At 41.7% G+C, this 20,772-nt stretch overlaps 4 protein-coding genes across 4 annotated transcripts; 3 read left to right on the top strand and 1 right to left on the bottom strand.

Moving 5' to 3' along the window:
• Positions 1 to 1,904: 1,904 nt before the first annotated feature.
• LOC133023695 (deoxyhypusine synthase-like) lies at positions 1,905 to 7,175 on the top strand. Its single transcript, XM_061090766.1, has 9 exons — positions 1,905 to 2,096; positions 3,443 to 3,607; positions 3,747 to 3,868; positions 4,400 to 4,496; positions 4,650 to 4,736; positions 5,158 to 5,263; positions 5,331 to 5,434; positions 5,585 to 5,710; positions 7,098 to 7,175. Exons 1-9 carry the CDS (start codon positions 1,905 to 1,907, stop codon positions 7,173 to 7,175), a joined length of 1,077 nt encoding a protein of 358 aa, XP_060946749.1.
• Positions 7,176 to 9,480: 2,305 nt separating this feature from the next.
• Positions 9,481 to 14,153, top strand: LOC133023694 (deoxyhypusine synthase-like). Its single transcript, XM_061090765.1, has 11 exons — positions 9,481 to 9,510; positions 10,582 to 10,678; positions 11,641 to 11,831; positions 11,936 to 12,100; positions 12,295 to 12,416; positions 12,945 to 13,041; positions 13,203 to 13,289; positions 13,374 to 13,479; positions 13,562 to 13,665; positions 13,819 to 13,944; positions 14,058 to 14,153. The coding sequence occupies exons 1-11, from the start codon at positions 9,481 to 9,483 to the stop codon at positions 14,151 to 14,153; spliced, it is 1,221 nt and encodes a 406-aa protein (XP_060946748.1).
• Positions 14,154 to 15,309: 1,156 nt separating this feature from the next.
• LOC133023427 (guanine nucleotide-binding protein G(I)/G(S)/G(O) subunit gamma-12-like) lies at positions 15,310 to 16,239 on the bottom strand. The gene is made up of 2 exons (XM_061090454.1): positions 16,141 to 16,239; positions 15,310 to 15,435 (listed from the first exon to the last, which is right to left on the bottom strand). The coding sequence occupies exons 1-2, from the start codon at positions 16,231 to 16,233 to the stop codon at positions 15,310 to 15,312; spliced, it is 219 nt and encodes a 72-aa protein (XP_060946437.1). The 5' UTR covers positions 16,234 to 16,239.
• A 1,652-nt stretch (positions 16,240 to 17,891) lies between these two features.
• On the top strand, positions 17,892 to 20,368 carry LOC133023693 (F-box/WD repeat-containing protein 9-like). The gene is made up of 7 exons (XM_061090764.1): positions 17,892 to 17,980; positions 18,064 to 18,211; positions 18,501 to 19,509; positions 19,591 to 19,739; positions 19,833 to 20,036; positions 20,116 to 20,181; positions 20,294 to 20,368. The coding sequence occupies exons 1-7, from the start codon at positions 17,892 to 17,894 to the stop codon at positions 20,366 to 20,368; spliced, it is 1,740 nt and encodes a 579-aa protein (XP_060946747.1).
• Positions 20,369 to 20,772: the final 404 nt, after the last annotated feature.

The following is a 20,772-nucleotide window of genomic DNA, read 5'->3' as shown; positions in this document are numbered from 1 at the left end:
GTACGGACTTCCCTTGCAAGTAAAAACTAAGTACTTGTTTATGTGTGGTGTTTGCTTCAGTGAGTTCTTACAGCATTTGTTATATGTCTGGGTGAAATTCCCACAACACACGATCAAGGAATCAAGGTTGCTCCTTCACTGCGAGTTAAACACTCATCAAAATCACAACTGTTTGCTGTCCTAGCTCCTTAATGGTGGAATGAGCTCCCAATCGACATCCGGACATCTGAAAGTTTACACATCTTCCGCAGAAAACTAAAAACACACCTCTTCCGACTGTACCTTGAATAAAAAAAAAAACAACACTAACCACTTTCGAAACTAACACTTTGGCAGCACTAAAATGGCACTTACCAATAGCACTTTGTAGTTTTGCTTTATGTACTGTCTTGATTCTTGTTGTTCTGGGTTTGTTCCCTCTGGGTTGAATGCACTTATTGTAAGTCGCTTTGGATACAAGCGTCAGCTAAATGAACTGTAATGTAATGTAATGTAAAAGGAACAGCATTGGCGAACGAGCGATGGACCGTTGACGAGGTGGTTCTCGCACTGGAAGTAAGTGTTGCAAGGCCTGAAGTCTTTTATTCATGTCTCCATCTATGTTGTGTTCACTATTGATTGAGGAGATATGACATATTCTCATATTCTTATCATGAGGCAAACGTGCGTATCTTCTCATTTGTTCCAAACCCTAACTTGCTTGTTTATTGTCACCCTCCCAGAACGGAGGTTTATTTTTTCCCCATCAAAAGGAACAGGGAGATACGTCATATTAAAGACAGATCTTCATGTCATTCACTCAACACAAGTCTTCCATTTAACTTCTGAATAACAATATATTTTGCTAACTATTGAGTCATTAATCAATTCCATATAACATGCCTTATAGATTAATATGATACATTGTGAAATGCATTTGGGGACTCTGGCTCATGTGTTGTTACTGTTTAACAACGGCAGTGCTCTTTCTCACGCACACACACACACACACACACACACACACACACACACACACACACACACACACACACACACACACACACACACACACACACACACACACACACACACACACACACAAACACAAACACACACAGGGCTACACCCAGACGCCCAGACACACAAACACACACGCACACACAGACACAGGGGCGGCTCCTTGCAAAGGTGACATAGGTGGTTGCCTGCGGCGCAAACTGCAGAGAGGGCGGCACAAGAGACTGATTTATCATGACATGACACATGTAACGTAAACCAATGCATTCACTTCACACCATCACATACAGGCTTGCGTAGGTCAGTCACCTGTGAAGACTATCATCATTTACCCCTGTGTGATCAGAGTCAACGATAAGTCAAAAAAGGATTAAATTATCAGCTGCACAATTCAGAAAGCGCGGCAAAGTAGAGGAGGAAGAGAAAGAACAATAAAGAGGTAAGAATCACCCCGAATGTGGACATCAAAAATGTTATTTTTGTCCACATGACATGATTTCCTGTCAGTACAGCAAATTTCAGACTCTTTATATTTTTATAATTTTTTATAGCCTACAATTCTGTCTGCCTGTGTGTGTATCTGTATACAGTCTAAAAGTTCTTGGGGATGCATGACAATTTGTGTGTGTATGAGGTAGCAGCTTAAATCCATGCAGCTGTACGAAGGCTGCAGGACATGCGTGTTAAAAACCTGCAGCTGATGAAATAGGTGGTTGTGGTTTGATTAATCCGTTGGCGAGGACAGTGGAAGGGTGGGACGGAATTTTCATCCAATTAGACTGTAAGGTGCTTCTTTTCCTCCTTCATGGGCCATTCATTTAATACGCATTCAAATACTTTAGAGGTTTTATACTTTTGCTTGCAAGGATTAATTTATGACAGTGTGTGATATTGTTGTTTCAGAGAACATGGCCCAACATGTCCATCCAATGGAAGGGAATATCTACAGACCCACTCAGCCGGTACCAGGGGATACACCAAAGATCCGGGGCTATGACTTTAACAAGGGAGTGGACCACCAAGCCCTGATACAGTCGTACCTCACCACAGGCTTCCAAGCCACTAATTTTGGCTTGGCTGTCAAGGAGATCAACAACATGGTGAGTTGGATGGTAAATGGGGAGAATCTATTTTAAGTATGTATATCCGGAGCGGGTCCTCTCCACGGAGGTCGCCATATTTTCTACAGTAGCCCAAACTGGACAAACTAAACATCTTTTCGACTTTTAAGGACAACTGAAGGTTTCCACAGGTTCACTTTAATATTTGGAAGGGGAGGGTGAGGTGAGGGGTATTCAGCTGCAACATGCAACTTCACCACTATATGTCACAAAATCGTACCCACTGAATCGAATGGCATCAGTATGTATGTCATTAGTAGCAGTGCATGTAAACTGAGAGCTGAATGAACAAGTTTTAACCTGACATGAATGTGGGCGGATAACTTCAAGCATACATTCTTGTTCCTCTTCTGTTTCATTTCTCACCTCTATGCCTCTGTTCAGCTCTGTCATCAGAAAACTCACCATCACTTTTCCTTACTCTAATGTATTTCATACATCTAGTGAAAACTGAAGCACAGTTCAACATCTTGAACGACACCAATCATGGGATTTTATGATTGGTGCAGAGTTTATCGCTGCAGAGTTCGTACTTTCAGGTGTGAAGGCCCAGAGGCAACGGCCTGTGCCTGTCTGGCCTGGGGATTGGATGTCTACTTGAACTGAAGGGACCTCTCAAAGCATCCTGGGGTATGGGATCTCCGCCCTGGTTCGACAACATCAGCACAAGTTAAAAAACTCAGAGCAGTGATAACCGTTGAATGTAGTCAGGCATCATTCCACACTCCGAGCCGTCTGCCAAGAGAATCACCAGATCTGAGTCAGCTCGTTCCCTCAGGCAGACGCTGTAAAACCGGTCAGTGCAGACTCAACAAGAACTCGCTCTGGAGCATACAGGAGAGAAGAGGCTCCGTGCATCTGTCCATGACAAGGAGTGAAGCAGGGCAACAAAACATTCCCCATCCCTGACCTTAATTAAAATGAAAATACACTATTACATTGTAGTTTACACACTTTTCATGTCACTAATCTTTTCTTGCTTTAACCCCTGTTTTTTTACTTAATTTACTTGAACTAAGAGTAGTTTAGTTTAAACAGCATTGAACTGAATGGGACATGAGTATCAGATCGCTTTGCACAGACACACTTGGTAGCCCTCAGAGGGGTTCCGTTTACTTTCATACCTTGAGTACATTTTAGAGCCTGCACTTTTGTACTTTTACTTGACTAAAGAGGATGAATCAATACATATACTTTTACTTGCTTTTGCCACCTCTGGCTATGTGTGCATGCTGTCCGCCTGCACTCATAACTTATCATCAAATGTTTTATAAACATTTTTGAAATGATTTAAAAAGATTGTGCCATCCACTCTACATCCACAGATGAAGAAACGTCAACAGCCAGTGAATGCAGCGAATGGCGCCGTCACAGAGGATCCATCCACCTGCCCATGCCTCATGAGCTGCACCATCTTCCTAGGTTACACCTCAAACCTCATCAGCAGCGGATTGAGGGAGACTATCCGCTACCTTGCGGAGCACAGAATGGTATAAACCCTTCTCATTAATACGACATGCATTTAGCTGTATGATAGAAGAATACCTCACAAGAAACATTTAAATCAGAGGCACGTATTGTATAATTTTTCACACCAGAGCAGCACATTACATTTTCTTCTCTGTTTAGGTGGATGTCTTAGTGACCACCGCTGGAGGTATCGAGGAGGATCTGATCAAGTGTTTGGGCCCGGTTTACGTTGGAGATTTTACTCTGTCTGGAGAGGATCTGTATAAAAAGGGCCTCAACAGGTCAGACAGCATTTCAGATGACCGGAACACTCGTAGATTTGGCTGCAATATAATTGTAGAGGTGTCTCAGCAGAGCACCTCCAACTGCACATGGGGGAATGAACAGCACAACAAAGTCTAGACAGCTATCACTCCCCATTGTTAAAGGTGACAGGCCCATGGCGGCAGCTAACAACAGTTTGACAACAGCCGCTCACTCACAAAGTTTTTTTATCCACAGAACTCAAAACAACAAACATAAATTGCGTGCTCTGTTGAGCTACCTCCACAAGAACTAAGTTTTCAAATCGATGAATTAGCTGCAGCATAACAGCAATTCAGCTAGTAAGGGTTTCCCAAGGTAATGGTAGTATACATGCGAACCCTAACCCCCAAAGCTGTGATGCTAACATGTTGATGTTTGACTTGTTCACTGTCTTAACTCAGGACAAACAATTGTTGATGAAAACTATAAATAAGCACCTTTAAATGACTCACTTACACTACCAGAATTACTTTGAGGATGATTCATATTTGTCACATTGGCCTTAGGACTGGGAACACTCTGATGCCTGAGGAAAACTATGAAAAATTTGATAAATGGATGAGGCCAATCTTGGCGCAGATGCTCGTGGAGCAGAACACTCAGGTGTGTGAACTCTACAGCTGTTTCACATGGCTCTTGTCACTGCAACATATTTCAGCCATTCAGTGTCTAATGCTCTGTTTGTGATGGCAGTCAAACTGTCCCAATGAAAACTCACGGCACAGTTTAATTTTGCAATGATGCTTCTTCTGTCAGGGTGTTCGCTGGACTCCGTCTAAGATGATCCACCGACTGGGCAGAGAGATCAACAACCCTGACTCTGTTTACTACTGGGCCTACAAGGTGAATCCCGAGACCTGTGTATCGCGGTTAGGGTTTGCTGGGCAGGCATGTTTTTTGGCGAGTGAGGGATCCATATACTGACTGGTAGATGAAGCCGAGGGTTGACGTTGCTGAAGACAGCAAAGGAGCGGATAATGCACCTGAATAGTTAACTGCAAACATACCAGGCATCAAGGTTTCGAGTTGGAATGGCCATGACGTTAACACACTGGGAATCTGAACTGGCGGCGTCTGGATGAACAGGACTTAATTACTGCAGCAGTAACACACAGAGAAAACACACAGACAGGACTAACAACAAATAGAGGGCAAACGTACATTAACGAGAGCGGAGCACAGGAGAACATGGGGCCGCAGCTAATGAATTGGTTCAGACTTAAGGCTTCAAACCACTGATTACTTTGGCCACTTTCTGTTTCAGAACAACATCCCAGTTTTCAGCCCTGCCCTGACAGATGGTGCCGTGGGAGACATGTTGTACCTCTTCTCAGCTGAGAACCCTAGTTTGATACTGGATGTAATAGAAGGTAAAATAGTTTTCATCTCTGCTAATCTCGGTTGTTATCTGACCTCACAAAACATATTTGATTCCAGATATTGGAAGGTTGAACAACCTTGTGTTAGCTGCCAACAGCACTGCAGTGATCATCCTGGGAGGAGGTGTAGCCAAACATCACATATGCAATGCCAATGCCTGGGTATGTAGTTTGCATTTCTGAATTAGATGTGATTTCCATTTTTAATTTATTGAGGAGGCCTAACCACACACATAAAAAATCGAGCATAAAGCAGTTTTCTTTTTTTTTCTTCTCATTTGCACTTTGAAACACTGCTTTGCTTCCTTCCAGAGGGAAGGAGCTGACTACGCGGTGTATGTGAACACAGCTCAGGAGTTTGATGGTTGCGACTCAGGAGCTCGACCTGATGAAGCCGTGTCCTGGGGCAAGATCCGCATGGATGCTAAACCTGTGAAGGTACCTTTCGCCACATTTCGCCAGTGGTGTATAAAGTACTTGAAAGCCATACTTGAGTAAAAGTACAGATATCTTACTTGAAAGTGACTCCGGTTAAAGTATAGGTCACCCGTCAGAAAATGACTTGAGTAAAAGTATTAGAGTTGCTCATATTAAATGTACCTAAGAATCAAAAGTATCTGGTGTTGAAATGTACTTAAGTATCAAAAGTAAAAGTACAAGTACCAAAATTAAAAATGCTAAGTGCTTTTTATAGTAGGCCTATACAGACACATAACAACCCAAAATTGTTCAGTTCAGGATTTATTTCAACTGACTGAAAAATTATAACAACAATATATGTTGTGTTAAATCTGTTTGTTTTACTTGGACGTGTAAGACTAAGTAGACACGGCCAACCAATGATAGTCTATTTCCCAACAGTTTTTGTTTTAACCAACTACTTCCAATATTTTCTTTAAGAAAAGTTAACCACTTGCTGCTTCGAGCTATGTATTTATGTGCAGATGTTGACACGAAGCAGGAAAGGGAAAACGAATGTGAATCGAAATAGGAATACCTTTAAAAAATTATGTAAAGTCACCTAATAAAAGCCCTCAAAAAGCCAATTAATTTGCCTTAATAATAATCCTTACAATTTCAATAGGGCCTCACGTCTGTCAGTGCCTGTCAGTGCTCGGGCCCTAATAATAAAGACTGAACCGAGCTCCCGCAGGAGCGAGAAAGCGAGAGAGAGGTGCGCCGTGCGTAAAGGTGCACGTTGCGCCAACCTCCGCTGCTCAAGTAACGAGCCAGTTTTGAGAATGTAAGAAGTAGAAAGTACAGATATTTGTGCTCAAATGTAACGAGTAAAAGTTAAAAGTCGTCAGGAAAATAAATACACAAGTAAAGTACAGATATGTGAAAAATCTACTTAAGTACAGTAACAAAGTATTTCTACTTTGTTACTTCCCACCACTGCATTTAGCCCATCAGCAACGGGAACTTTGAGCCTCTGGACTATTTTCAGGGAACTAAAGAGAGACAGAAAGAAAGGGAGAAGTGCTCAGTGCATGATTGGAATTCCCCCAGCAGTATAGATCTTTAGTAGCATATAAGGGATGGTTCAGGACTCAGCCATAACTATAGGGTTTTAAAGGAACGTTAAAATAAATTCCTTTCGATCCTGGTCCCTTCAGTGGACATTCTATGGTTTCTACTACCTGGGGAGAGTGTATATGTTGGTAACGCAGCTCTATATACAAAACTGACAATAACATACAAATGTCACAATTACCAATCTATTCACAAGCCCTAAAAATGTTGCAAAAGGACAGTTTTTTCGCTTTGTTAGATAATTTTTGTTCTTCTAGGTTTTAACACACATGATGTCATTCTGTCTTTCAAGGTGTTTGGAGACGCCACCATCATCTTCCCCTTGTTAGTGGCAGAAACCTTCGCAAGAAAACAAGATGAAACCAAATAAAAGCCTTTTGAAATCCTTTTTATGTTTTACGGTCTCTCACACAATCAGTTCTAGATTTTGTGTTTGTCCTGTGGATTATTAGTTGTTTCTTATGGTGGAATTCTTGACTTTTGTTTGACCAAACCGGATTGACAGGTTTGTGCAGCTGAACCTGCTCGTCGGGCAGTGCACTTCTTTGATAAATGCGGCCTCCTACGAAAGAATGCATAAACTGAAAAGTTTTTTGTTAGTGTTTTCACATCTCATTCAGGTGACACATTAGTCTGCTTAAAGAAATATCTGTGATTTACGATAAGGCCTGTCAATAGAACAATATCAGTGATTATCACAATTCACAATACATTTCAGTACAGATATGTGAAAAATCTACTTAAGTACAGTAACAAAGTATTTCTACTTTGTTACAGTAACAAAGTATTTCTACTTTTTTACTTCCCACCACTGCATTTAGCCCATCAGCAACGGGAACTTTGAGCCTCTGGACTATTTTCAGGGAACTAAAGAGAGACAGAAAGAAAGGGAGAAGTGCTCAGTGCATGATTGGAATTCCCCCAGCAGTATAGATCTTTAGTAGCATATAAGGGATGGTTCAGGACTCAGCCATAACTATAGGGTTTTAAAGAAACGTAAAAATAAATTCCTTTCCATCCTGGTCCCTTCAGTGGAAATTTTATGGTTTCTACTACCTGGGGAGAGTATATATGTTGGTAACGCAGCTCTATATACACAAAACTGACAATAACATACAAATGTATCAATTACCAATCTATTCACAAGCCCTAAAAATGTTGCAAAAGGACATTTTTTTCGCTTTGTTAGATAATTTTTGTTCTTCTAGGTTTTAACACACATGATGTCATTCTGTCTTTCAAGGTGTTTGGAGACGCCACCATCATCTTCCCCTTGTTAGTGGCAGAAACCTTCGCAAGAAAACAAGATGAAACCAAATAAAAGCTTTCTGAAATCCTTTTTATGTTTTACGGTCTCTCACACAATCAGTTCTAGATTTTGTGTTTGTCCTGTGGATTATTAGTTGTTTCTTATGGTGGAATTCTTGACTTTTGTTTGACCAAACCGGATTGACAGGTTTGTGCAGCTGAACCTGCTCGTCGGGCAGTGCACTTTTTTGATAAATGCGGCCTCCTACGAAAGAATGCATGAACTGAAAAGTTTTTTGTTAGTGTTTTCACATCTCATTCAGGTCACACATTAGTCTGCTTAACGAGATATCTGTGATTTACGATAGGGCCTGTAAATTGAACAATATCAGTGATTATCACAATTCACAATACATTTCAGTACAGATATGTGAAAAATCTACTTAAGAACAGTAACAAAGTATTTCTACTTTGGTAACAAAGTATTTCTACTTTGTTACAGTAACAAAGTATTTCTACTTTTTTACTTCCCACCACTGCATTTAGCCCATCAGCAACGGGAACTTTGAGCCTCTGGACTATTTTCAGGGAACTAAAGAGAGACAGAAAGAAAGGGAGAAGTGCTCAGTGCATGATTGGAATTCCCCCAGCAGTATAGATCTTTAGTAGCATATAAGGGATGGTTCAGGACTCAGCCATAACTATAGGGTTTTAAAGGAACGTAAAAATAAATTCCTTTCGATCCTGGTCCCTTCAGTGGAAATTTTATGGTTTCTACTACCTGGGGAGAGTGTATATGTTGGTAACGCAGCTCTATATACAAAACTGACAATAACATACAAATGTATCAATTACCAATCTATTCACAAGCCCTAAAAATGTTGCAAAAAGACAGTTTTTTCGCTTTGTTAGATAATTTTTGTTCTTCTAGGTTTTAACACACATGATGTCATTCTGTCTTTCAAGGTGTTTGGAGACGCCACCATCATCTTCCCCTTGTTAGTGGCAGAAACCTTCGCAAGAAAACAAGATGAAACCAAATAAAAGCTTTCTGAAATCCTTTTTATGTTTTACGGTCTCTCACACAATCAGTTCTAGATTTTGTGTTTGTCCTGTGGATTATTAGTTGTTTCTTATGGTGGAATTCTTGACTTTTGTTTGACCAAACCGGATTGACAGGTTTGTGCAGCTGAACCTGCTCGTCGGGCAGTGCACTTTTTTGATAAATGCGGCCTCCTACGAAAGAATGCATGAACTGAAAAGTTTTTTGTTAGTGTTTTCACATCTCATTCAGGTCACACATTAGTCTGCTTAAAGAGATATCTGTGATTTACGATAGGGCCTGTAAATAGAACAATATCAGTGATTATCACAATTCACAATACAATTTCAGCAAAAGCAACACAACGAAAGTTAAATATATGTCGATGTTCTGCTTATGCAAGCACAGCGAGCAGGTATGACAAATACTTACTACCTCAGATTTGTAAATTCCATCATTCTCTGGCCATAAAGAAGAGTTTAAAGCAGGGGTGTCCAAACTTTTTGTACCGAGGGCCACATACAGAAAAAAATACCAAGGACTGGGCCACTCGCGCCGCCACGCCCCCTGCCCTGGAGTGGACTGTTGACAGTCGCATCGCTCAGTGCGGGGGGGCCTGGCGGCGTGGCGTGGTGGCGTTCTGAGGGACAGCTAGCAAGTCAGCAAAGCAATTGACCGCCAAACCACTAGGTGGAGTAACGTTTTTTGTCGAAGACAACCTTAGAGACACCTTCTTTGTGTGTGGCAGTCTTTGTTGACTGTTTATTACTTTTTCTGGAGGAAAAATTTGTCCCTGATCATTCTGCACAGCTTCGTACACTCGTCGACCTACAAACCGACGTCGGTCGAGATCTCCTTCCAGGAATTGCAAGTCATCTGCGTGTCCTTGTATTTAGTCAGTGACGGGTTATACAAGTGGTCATACTTTCAGATCTCTTCTGCCAAGTACTCTTCTATTTGGTCCATATCCGTTCTTCTAAATCTTCCTTGGTTTCTTCCGGTATTATGGGGCATGAAACCGGAAATATGACTCTGGAAAGGATGTAGTTAGCGGACCAATCACAGCCTTGCGGGCTGCGTGAGGCTTGCGTAGCTTTGTCGTATAGTTACAGAAATTGGTGAATGCACGCAAGCACGCAAGAAGGGGCACGCAAGCACGCAAGGGCTCCCAGTCCTGATTCAAGATTTTGATTCATTTAGAAAAATATAAAATCCCAAAAAAGAAAAACATTCATTCTGACTGACACCATCTTTAGTAGTGTCTGGGAACAAGGATCACGATCAAACCTTCATGCATCAATCTGATATAGTCTTGAACAGGTTTCATTACCCTGTAGTAACATGTTTGGGTACAGCAGGTAGGACAGGTTCGGAATTTGCTAACATACAATCATATGGCACACATAACGAGCTTCCTTCAGCAGCAGCACATACCTACTAGGGTTTTTAAGGACACATGTAACTCCACCCTCCTGTTTCGGCAAAGGGTATAAAGACTGCAGATGTAAATCCATTTGCAATGACTGAGCAACATCCAGAGGACACAACAACAACAAGAGATCTTCTCTCTGCAAACTACGCAGGTAATATTATAACTCACCTGTACTACAAAGAAGAAACTGGAGCTAAGAGAATTGTTTTTGTGTTACCAGCAAACTATACAATCATATTTATGACTATATCACTGAGTTTGTGGGATATACAGTATGCATTTAACATTTTTTTGTTTGACAGTTTGCAGAGTTTAGAAAGACAGGGACAGACTCTCAAGTACACGCACACACTATCTGAATATATGGAAAATCGTTTAGTGTAGATATACGAGGCTAAAGCAGTTACATTTGACATGTAATTAAAGAATCCAACGATAAGAAGTAAATAATTAAAACTTGTCTTACATTCATCATTTCAGGGTGGAACCAAGATTATGTCGAAACCTTGTATCTGGTAGGACAGTCTATATTCAAGAATATTGAGGGCGTAATTTATAACCATTTGTTAATTGAAACAACATTACATTTGACATTGTGAAACTGTCTGCACTGCCTGTGTATACCCTGCTGATTACGTAATAGCCTGAGGGGAACATCCTCTTACACCCTCAGCTGTTATGCATTCTGTCAGTCACACACCTTCAGAGAAACAAGTGAAATCTATTGCACTTCCCCCGTCCTGGGATCCCTCACATGTGGTTCTCGCTGAGGTTTCTGCACATGTTCTCCCTTCTACTAGTTTGAGTTAAGCCGTCTGAGTCAAATTGTGATATGTGGATATGGGCTTTGCACATAGAATCTGATTGAATGATTGATGTAGTCATGGACTGTGGCCTTGTGACACACCTTCTTGCGCTCAAAAATTTGATTCAGGCAAGAAGTAATTAACCAACTAACCAGACTTGTTGGAGCAAGTTGGTTCACATGTACAAACTTATTAGGAAAAAGAGCTGCTTATACTTCATTTTGTGATACTAAATGCCAGTGTCATATGGGGAATTTTGTGATGACTCTTTATTTACATCCCCAATGTCCCCCCTCCCGCCTTCCAGACAATATGGCCTGTAAGCGCAAAGTAGTTCCGTACATCTACAGGGAGACTGCCACCCTTCCAGACACACCAAAGGTCAAGGGCTATGACTTCAACCAGGGAGTGGACCACGGCGCACTGCTGCAGTCCTTCCTCAGCACTGGCTTCCAGGCGACTAATGTGGCCCTGGCTATCCAGCAGATAAACAACATGGTGAGATGGATGGAACACAGGGAGGATGTCTGTTCTCAGTGTAACAGACCTTCACCAAAGTTTACTCTCCTCACTTTTTTGGCAATCTTCTCCAACATCCACAGATCAAGAGGCGTCAACAACCGGTGAAGGCAGTGAATGGAAGTGTTGAGGAGGATCCGTCGACCTGCCGGAGCCCCTTGAGCTGCACAATCTTCCTCAGTTACACTTCAAACCTCATCAGCAGCGGAGTCAGGGAGAGTATCCGCTATCTCGCAGAGCACAAAATGGTATATGACCCTCCTCAACTACCCGAAGCACAAAACAATGTGTGCTTCAACATTTTTGCTGAAGCAATACAAGATTTTGCAGGACGTTATAAAATGTTCATGTGCTTTGAATGACGAAATGCTATCATGTCGACTGTCTGCACCTTCTGCACATTCAATACATAAAATACATATACATTTCTTCCTCTGCTTAGGTGGATGTCTTGGTGACCACAGCTGGAGGTATTGAGGAGGATCTGATCAAGTGTTTGGGACATATTTACATCGGAGACTTCACTCTGCCTGGGAAAGATCTGTATAAAAACGGTCTCGACAGGTCAGTCACAGTGTCAGATTAGTGGAAACATGTCAATTTTCAGATACATTTTATATGATCAAATAAAAATAAGGTCTCAAATAAGTGAGATAGTTGAGCTCCCTTCTAAGTTGGAATCTTAGATAATATATTAAATTGGCCGTAAATTCCGGGTCCAGAAAGTTAAGCCAATATGGAAGTGCCTCAAACCTGACTTCACTTGTTGCAAAAATAAGTGAGTGTATGAGAAAATGACACGATGTTAAGAGAGAAATCAGGAAATATGGTGCTGAAATCAGTGAGACAACTTCGTGTTAGCTAACACACATTGCATCATAACGAACAAGCCAACCTACAAACAAACAGACAGGGGGAAAAAACGAACCTCCTTGGCAAAGGTACTTATAATATTTGAAATTAATAAGTTACAGTGATCAATATTTTCAATTTAATAATATGTAATCATTGTGCATTTGAATAAGGAAAATATTCTCAACACAGCTGATACATTATTTTCCTTTCGGTTTCCATGTGTCACATTTGCTGCAGGATTGGCAATCTTCTGATGCCTGATACGAACTACAAGTTATTAGAACAATGGATGTTGCCAATAATGAAGCAGATGCTGATGGAGCAGAACACTCAGGTGATTGGACAGTTCTACATTGTTTTGATTGTTCATATTAAACTTTACTCTAGGGCAACATTTTAAACCATTGAAACTGCTATTTTATCCATTAAAGCCAAGATGTCCTGACGCATCTATTTGCAAGAGATCACTGTATATTTCCATTTTTCTAACCTCAGGCCGTGAGTTGGACTCCGTCTCAGATGATCCATCGACTGGGCAAGGAGATCAACAACCCTGAATCTGTTTGCTATTGGGCCTACAAGGTGAGTTCTGGTCAGGATTCTCTTAAAAGCAAGTGTCTGAGGTTTTTGTTCAAATCATTGGCTTTCACCTGGCTTTCGTTTCAGAACAACATCCCAGTGTTCAGCCCTGCCCTTACAGATGGCGCCATAGGAGACTTGTTCTACCTGTTCTCAGCTGAGAACACTGGCTTAATTTTGGACATTGCTGAAGGTAAAACAGTCTTTATTTGTTCGCTCTTAAATGTTGCTTCGTGTGTTTATTTTGTAATCTTACACTATGACTTTGACTTAAGATATTTCAAGGATAAACGACATTGCAGTGAACGCCAATAGCACAGGGATGATCCTCCTAGGGGGAGGGTTAGCAAAGCACCACACTTGCAATGCCAATGCATGGGTAAGTATTTATTTTTTTGTATATATTTTTTATTGCTATGCTTTAGCATTTGTTCTAAGGTGCAGCAGTAAATATCGATGAATCAGTGAATAAGTCAAATGATCTCCTTTGCTCAATGTGAAGTTTTTGACAAACTGCTTTGTTTCTTTCCAGAGGAAAGGAGCTGAGTTTGTGGTGTATGTGAACACAGCTCAGGAATTTGATGGTTGCGACTCAGGGGCCAGACCTGATGAAGCCGTGTCCTGGGGGAAGATCACAATAGATGCCAAACCTGTGAAGGTACCTTTTTATTATTCTTTATATTTTTATAAATCAGACAAATTAATATCAACATCATTAGTGTGGGCATGTTGTCTTGTTTAACTCACAGCCTGTTGTGCTCCCTTTTGCAGGTGTGTGCAGACGCTACAGTGATCTTCCCCTTGTTGGTGGCAGAAACCTTTGCTGTTCATGCTGATAAGAGGACGATTGGCAAGGAGAACGATTGAATCGAGACCAAGTCGAAATCAAGGATAGTTTCACAATGTTGGAGTCACTGGATGTTATTTGTGAAAGAACTGGGCCTAGCATGGATCCATGTGGTATGCCACATGGATCCATTTCTCTGTTATTATGTAATAGTTACCTTGTTATGTAACAGAAGTGCAATAAAAAAATAAAAAAAACGTTCTCATGGTTGGTTCGGCAATCATTTCTGACAGGTGGGTGGAAAAAAGCCACACCCGCACTGCATAGAGTATACATTACTTCTATTTCATAGTGAAATAAGACCAAGTCAGGATTTTTTACCCTTTGTTGAACATAGATAAATGTATAGATAAATAAATAGATAGATAGATACATAAAAAAAACATAAAGAATAAAAGTATAAACAACTTGAGATAATGTGTACATACATTTATATATACATAGAAAGAGAGAGTGAGAGATACATAATCTTTAGATATAATAAACACTCCTTTGTGTGATTAAAATCATATTTTACAATCTTATAATTGTCTCTGACTCTCTAATGAAGGTACAAACACGTGACATCCTGAACATAAACGTTTTCAATAGTCTTAAACTTGATTAAGGGCCTGTTGCCATAGTTACGATTTTTCTCGCACAGTTTGATGACGTCTTCTACCTAAGCCGGAAAGAAACATTTTAAATTGTGTTTTTGTATTTCGCAGGGACAACAAATAGCAGGCAAAGGTCGATGCTTCCGTATTATATGACGTCTCTGTCTTGATTAACAGTGACTGTGCTCTGCGTTTGTTTCAGGGGGCTTCGACAGCTCAGTGAGGCTGTATAACAAAAAAATATACAAAAGGAAAGGAAAGGATGTTTTGTATATTTACAAATTCCTGATAGAAATCTGTGGCACACCTATAAATACATGCAGCATCATTCAGCACACCACACCGAAGAACAAATACACAATATTCATATACACATACAGTTATATACACAGAAAGTAAAAATAATAAATGCAATAAACAAATAAACAAATCAATTTCTGCTCCCTCATTAGTGGCAGGGAGACAAATTAAGTGTGAATTGCCTTTGTGAGTTAATACATTTGACAGTAGGAAATCTGCAGTCCCATTCTCAAACATGTTTTGTCCATGGCAGTCTGTTATGTGCTGGCGATCTGTACGGTTAGAGCAGCACACAGGTCTTCTTATCTTTGAAAGGATTGGATGAAGCTGCGATGCCGGTGAGCAGAGGGTCACTGCGCCTGTGGTCCTTGCAGTACTGGACCAAGTCTGCTGCTGTCAGGGAGATCTGCTGGGACAAAGGTGGACAGGGACGGCTTTGACAGGATATGAAAAGATAAACTACTCAGTGGATATTGATGGAGCATTTGAATACATTCCTACTTCGGGAAATCATCAATTCAACTCTTTTAAATATTCCTCCACTTCCAACTGACAACGGATTGATCAGAGACAAGGACAAAAATAATAATACATGAAAATCATTAATAATAAAGAAGATTGCATAAAACCAAGGAAAAAGTTAATAAAAGAGGATACAAATTATACTATAAACAGACAGCAACAAATTAACAAAGTTTACAACGTAGGTGCAATAAAATAATGTCTAGAAACCATTTTACCATTTAAAAGTTCGGCTGAAGATATTTGAAGCATATGAGCTGCCACAACAAAGGCTTCAGTCCTGCACTTTGCAACAACTAACTGAGTGTTGCTGAAGCTGCAATAGTTCTTACACTGTGAATATATGAGACATGTGTGCTGGCGTGAGAGACTGTGAAGTGGTTTAAAAGTAAAAGAGTCTTCAAATCAAGATGGAAACCGACAGGCAACCAATGTACAGGTGAAATGAATGTGGTCTGTTCTTCTGGTCCTTGTCAGCACAGAGCTGCAGCGATCTGAATCGGCTGTAGCTTCAGATGACTGATTCTTTCAGGTAATAATGTGCAGCTATCATGCATGTAGGTAACAGATTATTTAAATCAATAAATACCTTGATTCTCTCCATGCTTGCCTCCACCCGGAGTTGATCCACCAGCTTTTGTGTCTGAACAACACTGTTGTTGCTGCACATCTTTCCTGACATTGCCCTTGGCAGAAAGACTGACTATCTGTGACCAATGTCGTTCTTCTACACCCACAGCACCGCTGGGAAACAGGACTGGAGCAGAGTTTCACCTGATCCACAGAGTCAGCTCAGGGTGTGCACGAGTGTTTGGTCAGACAAGCTCCTCATTTTCCTTTTTGACCTGTGTCCCCTCTTTTATCCACTGTCGGGTGTAGTTTCAAAGGCTCTGTGGTATAAAAGGTCATAGAACCCTTTGTTGCAAATGTCACAAACATCACACACCACTTCACAGTCACCACCGATGAAAAGAGAATTAGCCAAGGAAATATGCTGCTTTATCAACTTGATATGTGGGCACTACTGCAGGCTGTCAATAATGAGTTACATAGCACATAGAGCACAACATTTCATCAAATCAGAGCGTGCTGACAAGGAAAGAATCACTTGAACTCAAGGAAAGCAGGTACCTGACTTTTTCCAGTGTTTGATAATTTGGATGTTGGGTATTTAGAATCCGGTAAATAGTGTCATTTTTTTTATGTGCCTTTAGCTGACACTTAAGATTGAGATTGAACCTCCAAAATAAACCTGTTAAATATCATGTACTCTATATGGAATAATTGAAGCTACATTTGTGCAACTCAAAGTAGCCTTCAAGGTTTTATCCTAGTGTACCTTCACTAGCCCCACGATTAGATTAAGATTCAGCAGTTAACAATTCATGCATCTCGATACATGTTAAATTATTACATCCATAATTTCATATATTACTGCACATAACTGCTTTTTCATCAGGTCATATCACTTAATAAAAGCAGTAAGAGGGTACTTTTAAAAGTATTGTATTCTGTTTCTGTTATTACAAGTGTGCTGTATTTAAAAAGAAATAAGGTTTTCAATAAAAAAAATCTGACTACAACAGTAAGTCTATGACAGTGGTCAGTGATCTCCACACGGATTCCACGTTCATTCAGTTTAGACATGTGTGCTGCACTTTAAGGCTCCATTATGGTACTCCGAATCCGTTACGGACGAACGGACGGATCGAACGGAAACTTTTTCATTTATAGTTGTCCATGAAAACAATTCACCGCCAGAACAGTAGGTGGCGCAACAGAAGACAAGCTTGGAGAAGCCTACCTCACGAGGAAACAGAAGAAGTCCGACCTGATGTTTTGATTGTTTATGCAGTCAATATTGTTTAACAGGGAAAATGTGCACAAACAGGATTAATTACTTTTTAAAAAGCACCCCCAAAAAAGGGCACTTTCTCTATAGGAAGGAAAGGGGCAAGGGCAGGGGCCTTTGATGTAATTCGTGACATCAAAGACAGCTGACTTTGTTGCCACACTGTTTGACATCAAAGACAGCTGACTTTGTTGCCACACTGTAGAAAGGCAGCTGCCTTTGGTCTTCCTTGTCAGGTAGACAAGATTCTTACTTGTATTTTTATGCAAGTAAGGAACAAAGACAACAATCTTGATCGCGGATCAATAACCTTGTTAGGAACATAAAGTGAGGGAAACATACATCACATTGCAAAATCCTAACCCAAGTACGCTAGAAAATAAGGTGACAGGATATTTTCAAAACATCAGGCCAGACAAATCTTCAAGGGATTCCTTTAGCTGTTTGCCTCAAATCGCGGCAACTGCCTTTACAAAGGAGGCATATTGATGTTTGACGTCAGGGTGAACCTGGGTGAACCCTGTCCTGCCCCTGTGAGACCTTCGAGTAATGAGGATCTCGAGCCTGACTTCCAGAGGTAAGACTTTTATTCACCCTCAGTTAACTGACAGGTCCTGATACTGATAAACAAGTCATGTTGGTCCCTCTCATCCCTTCCAGTCCTCAGCCGGCCGGTCACCCATCCTCAGCAGATGCCAGCCCCTCACCCTGCAATGAGACAAATGGCTTGTTGTCTTTACCATGGGAAATAATATCCCACATCGCCTCGTACCTTCCTGCACAGTTTGTCACCACTGTGCTGCCAAAGGTATGTTTTCAGGAGTTGTCTGCCGATGCTTTGAAGACGTCTTATTTTCTTGCTCACTTGTGTTAAAATTTTACAATGTGATGTATTTCCCTTTCGCTGTATGTTCCTAACACTGTTATTGATCCTCAATCAAGTTTGTTGTTTGTGTTCCTAACTTCTTGTATAAAGTATACATTTTCAGAATTATGCGTTTCATAATTTTAAGGTAGTTCGATGAGTTATTCTTATAAACAACCAAAACCAAAAACTTAATGTGTGATTTATTGGAAACCCTGTTTCTCCTTTTCAGGTCTGCCAGACATTGGGTTATTTGGAAACGGACACCAGCTCTTGGCAACTCAGAGCACGTAGATTAATAGGATCCCAAGCTGGCTTTCCAGTGGGGCCAAGGGAGGACTTTGACTGGCGTACTGCTTGCCTGGAGATGGAGCAGCTGATAATCTGCTGGAAAGGCAGAGCGCAGCTTTTGCCCGGAAAGGTCCAACAAGAGGAGGAAAGTAATCAAGTGAGGCAGCAGCAACAGGGGGGGCAGGACAGGGAACCAGGCGAAGAGGGACAGGATGGTGGCAGAGAGGCTGAGGTAGAAGGGGCAGGGATGGCTGTGCAGGAGGCTGAATATAGTGATGGTGAAGAAATGGAGGTGGTAATAGAATATGGTGAAATGCAGCCCATTGAAGGTGAGGACCAACTAGCAAGGTTAAAAGATGATTTTAATGAGAGGGTGGAGAATATAGGAGCACTGATCGAAGAAGAAAGGGACCACAGGATGATGTTCGATGCTCATTGGGAAGATGGTGCTCTTCATCACCAAGAAAACTTGGCTGACCCTGGGAATCTGGGTAATGGAAGACAGGGAGAGATGGAACAAAGTCAACCCTGCAGAAGTCCTAGCCCACCCCCAGCACTGGAACGCATCACCATCTCTACAAACCACATTGCCTCAGTCAACTCTGTTCTCCTTGTCGGGGGAGAGGGGAAAGTTTGTGCCACAGCTTCCAGAGACTGGAATGTTAAATTGTGGGATCTACAAGCAGGCTCTACTGGGACACTGCTGCGCACATTGGGAGGAAATAATGCATTAAACAATCATCAGGGATGGGTCTGGTGCCTGGCATCCCGAGGGTCCCTGCTGGCTTCAGGGGGCTGCGACAAAACAGTGAGGCTCTGGGACCTGAAGGCCGGTGGTGCAGTGGGGGGCCTAATCAGAACTGATTCTGCTGTCCTCTGCCTGTCCTGTCAGACAGATGTGTTGCTGGCTGGTACATTGAACAAGACGATCACGATGTGGGACACCAGAGGTGAGGGGGTTTAACATTTAACAAGCTTGACAGTATATTGGCTTAGTGTGCCTCACGTGCAAATAACTATTTTATCTGCAGCGGCCAGCCCTTTGGTGAAAAGTCTCTGTTTCCATGGTAAGGCTGTGATGTGCCTGGCTGCAGATGACAAGTACATTATCTCTGGAAGTGGAGACCACACTATAGCTGTCTATGATCGCAGGGCAGGCAAAGTCTTGAAGAAACTTCGGGTAGCTACAAACACCGGACACACTTGTAATTTGCTGTTGTTTTAGTGCTTCTCTCCTCAGTGTAACAACTTGACCCAACCTGTTCTTTTCTAGCTGATTTCTTACCTGCGGTCCATGAGCTACAGTGGCAGTGAGCTATGGGCAGGAGACAGCAAGGGCATGCTCCGCTCCTTTTCCATGCAAGCAGGGACCTTAGAAACCCTGTCTAAGTTTGATGTGGGACACACTGCTATGGTCACTGAAGTCCACAGATCTCATGGGAGCCTCTACACCTGTTCATCTGATCGTACTGTCAAGGTAGGAACAGGCAAATTCCCTGTTATGTCTCCTATTTAACTCTGCCGCAGAATTAATGCTATTATAATCATGGATGCAGGTACACATCCCTTGTGCGCCTCCGAGGACATTATGCACACTGCATCATCAATTTGGAGTCAGTGGGGTAAGTGGTTTGTTCCACATCTTTTAGATGATTCTCATTTTAGAAATGTTTTTTCTCCCTATGCCTTCACCCTCTCACCCATACGTCTCTTGTCTCTGTCTCCAACCACCAGCTGAGTGTGGACGCTGGAGTCTTCGCTGTTGCCACAGGGGATGTGTGTGTAGATGTTTGGAGGCCCAGAAAATGAAAGAGTAGCGCCTGCAACTACAGTATGTGGCAAGAATGGAAGTAAGCCTTTTCAAGGGAAAGGACGGACCCGAGGATTTTGACGATTGCAAACGGCCAGACGACGATGAATGCAATATGTATCTGCGGCAAATAGTGCAAGAATCTGCGTGGACTAGAAATCAATCAGGCCAGAATGAAATGCCTGAACAAGGAGAAAGAGGTGCAACGCACAGGACCAGTTCCTGGTGAGACGCAGGAGAAGCAACAACAGGAGGGAGTGTCAGCCCTTTAACGATGATGGGTGTGAAATCGTACCAACAACAGCCAACTGCGAAGCTGACAGAAAGCTGCATGCACTGACAACCATCATTGTCGGCAATGCGTCTGAGAGATTTGGCCACGTTGAAAATGGGAACAGCCTAC

The sequence above is a fragment of the Limanda limanda genome, chromosome 17 (assembly GCF_963576545.1).
Source record: "Limanda limanda chromosome 17, fLimLim1.1, whole genome shotgun sequence".
NCBI classification, from domain to species: domain Eukaryota; kingdom Metazoa; phylum Chordata; class Actinopteri; order Pleuronectiformes; family Pleuronectidae; genus Limanda; species Limanda limanda.
The sequence above is the reverse complement of the archived record's forward strand: the minus strand, read 5'-3'. Positions and strand labels throughout refer to the sequence as shown.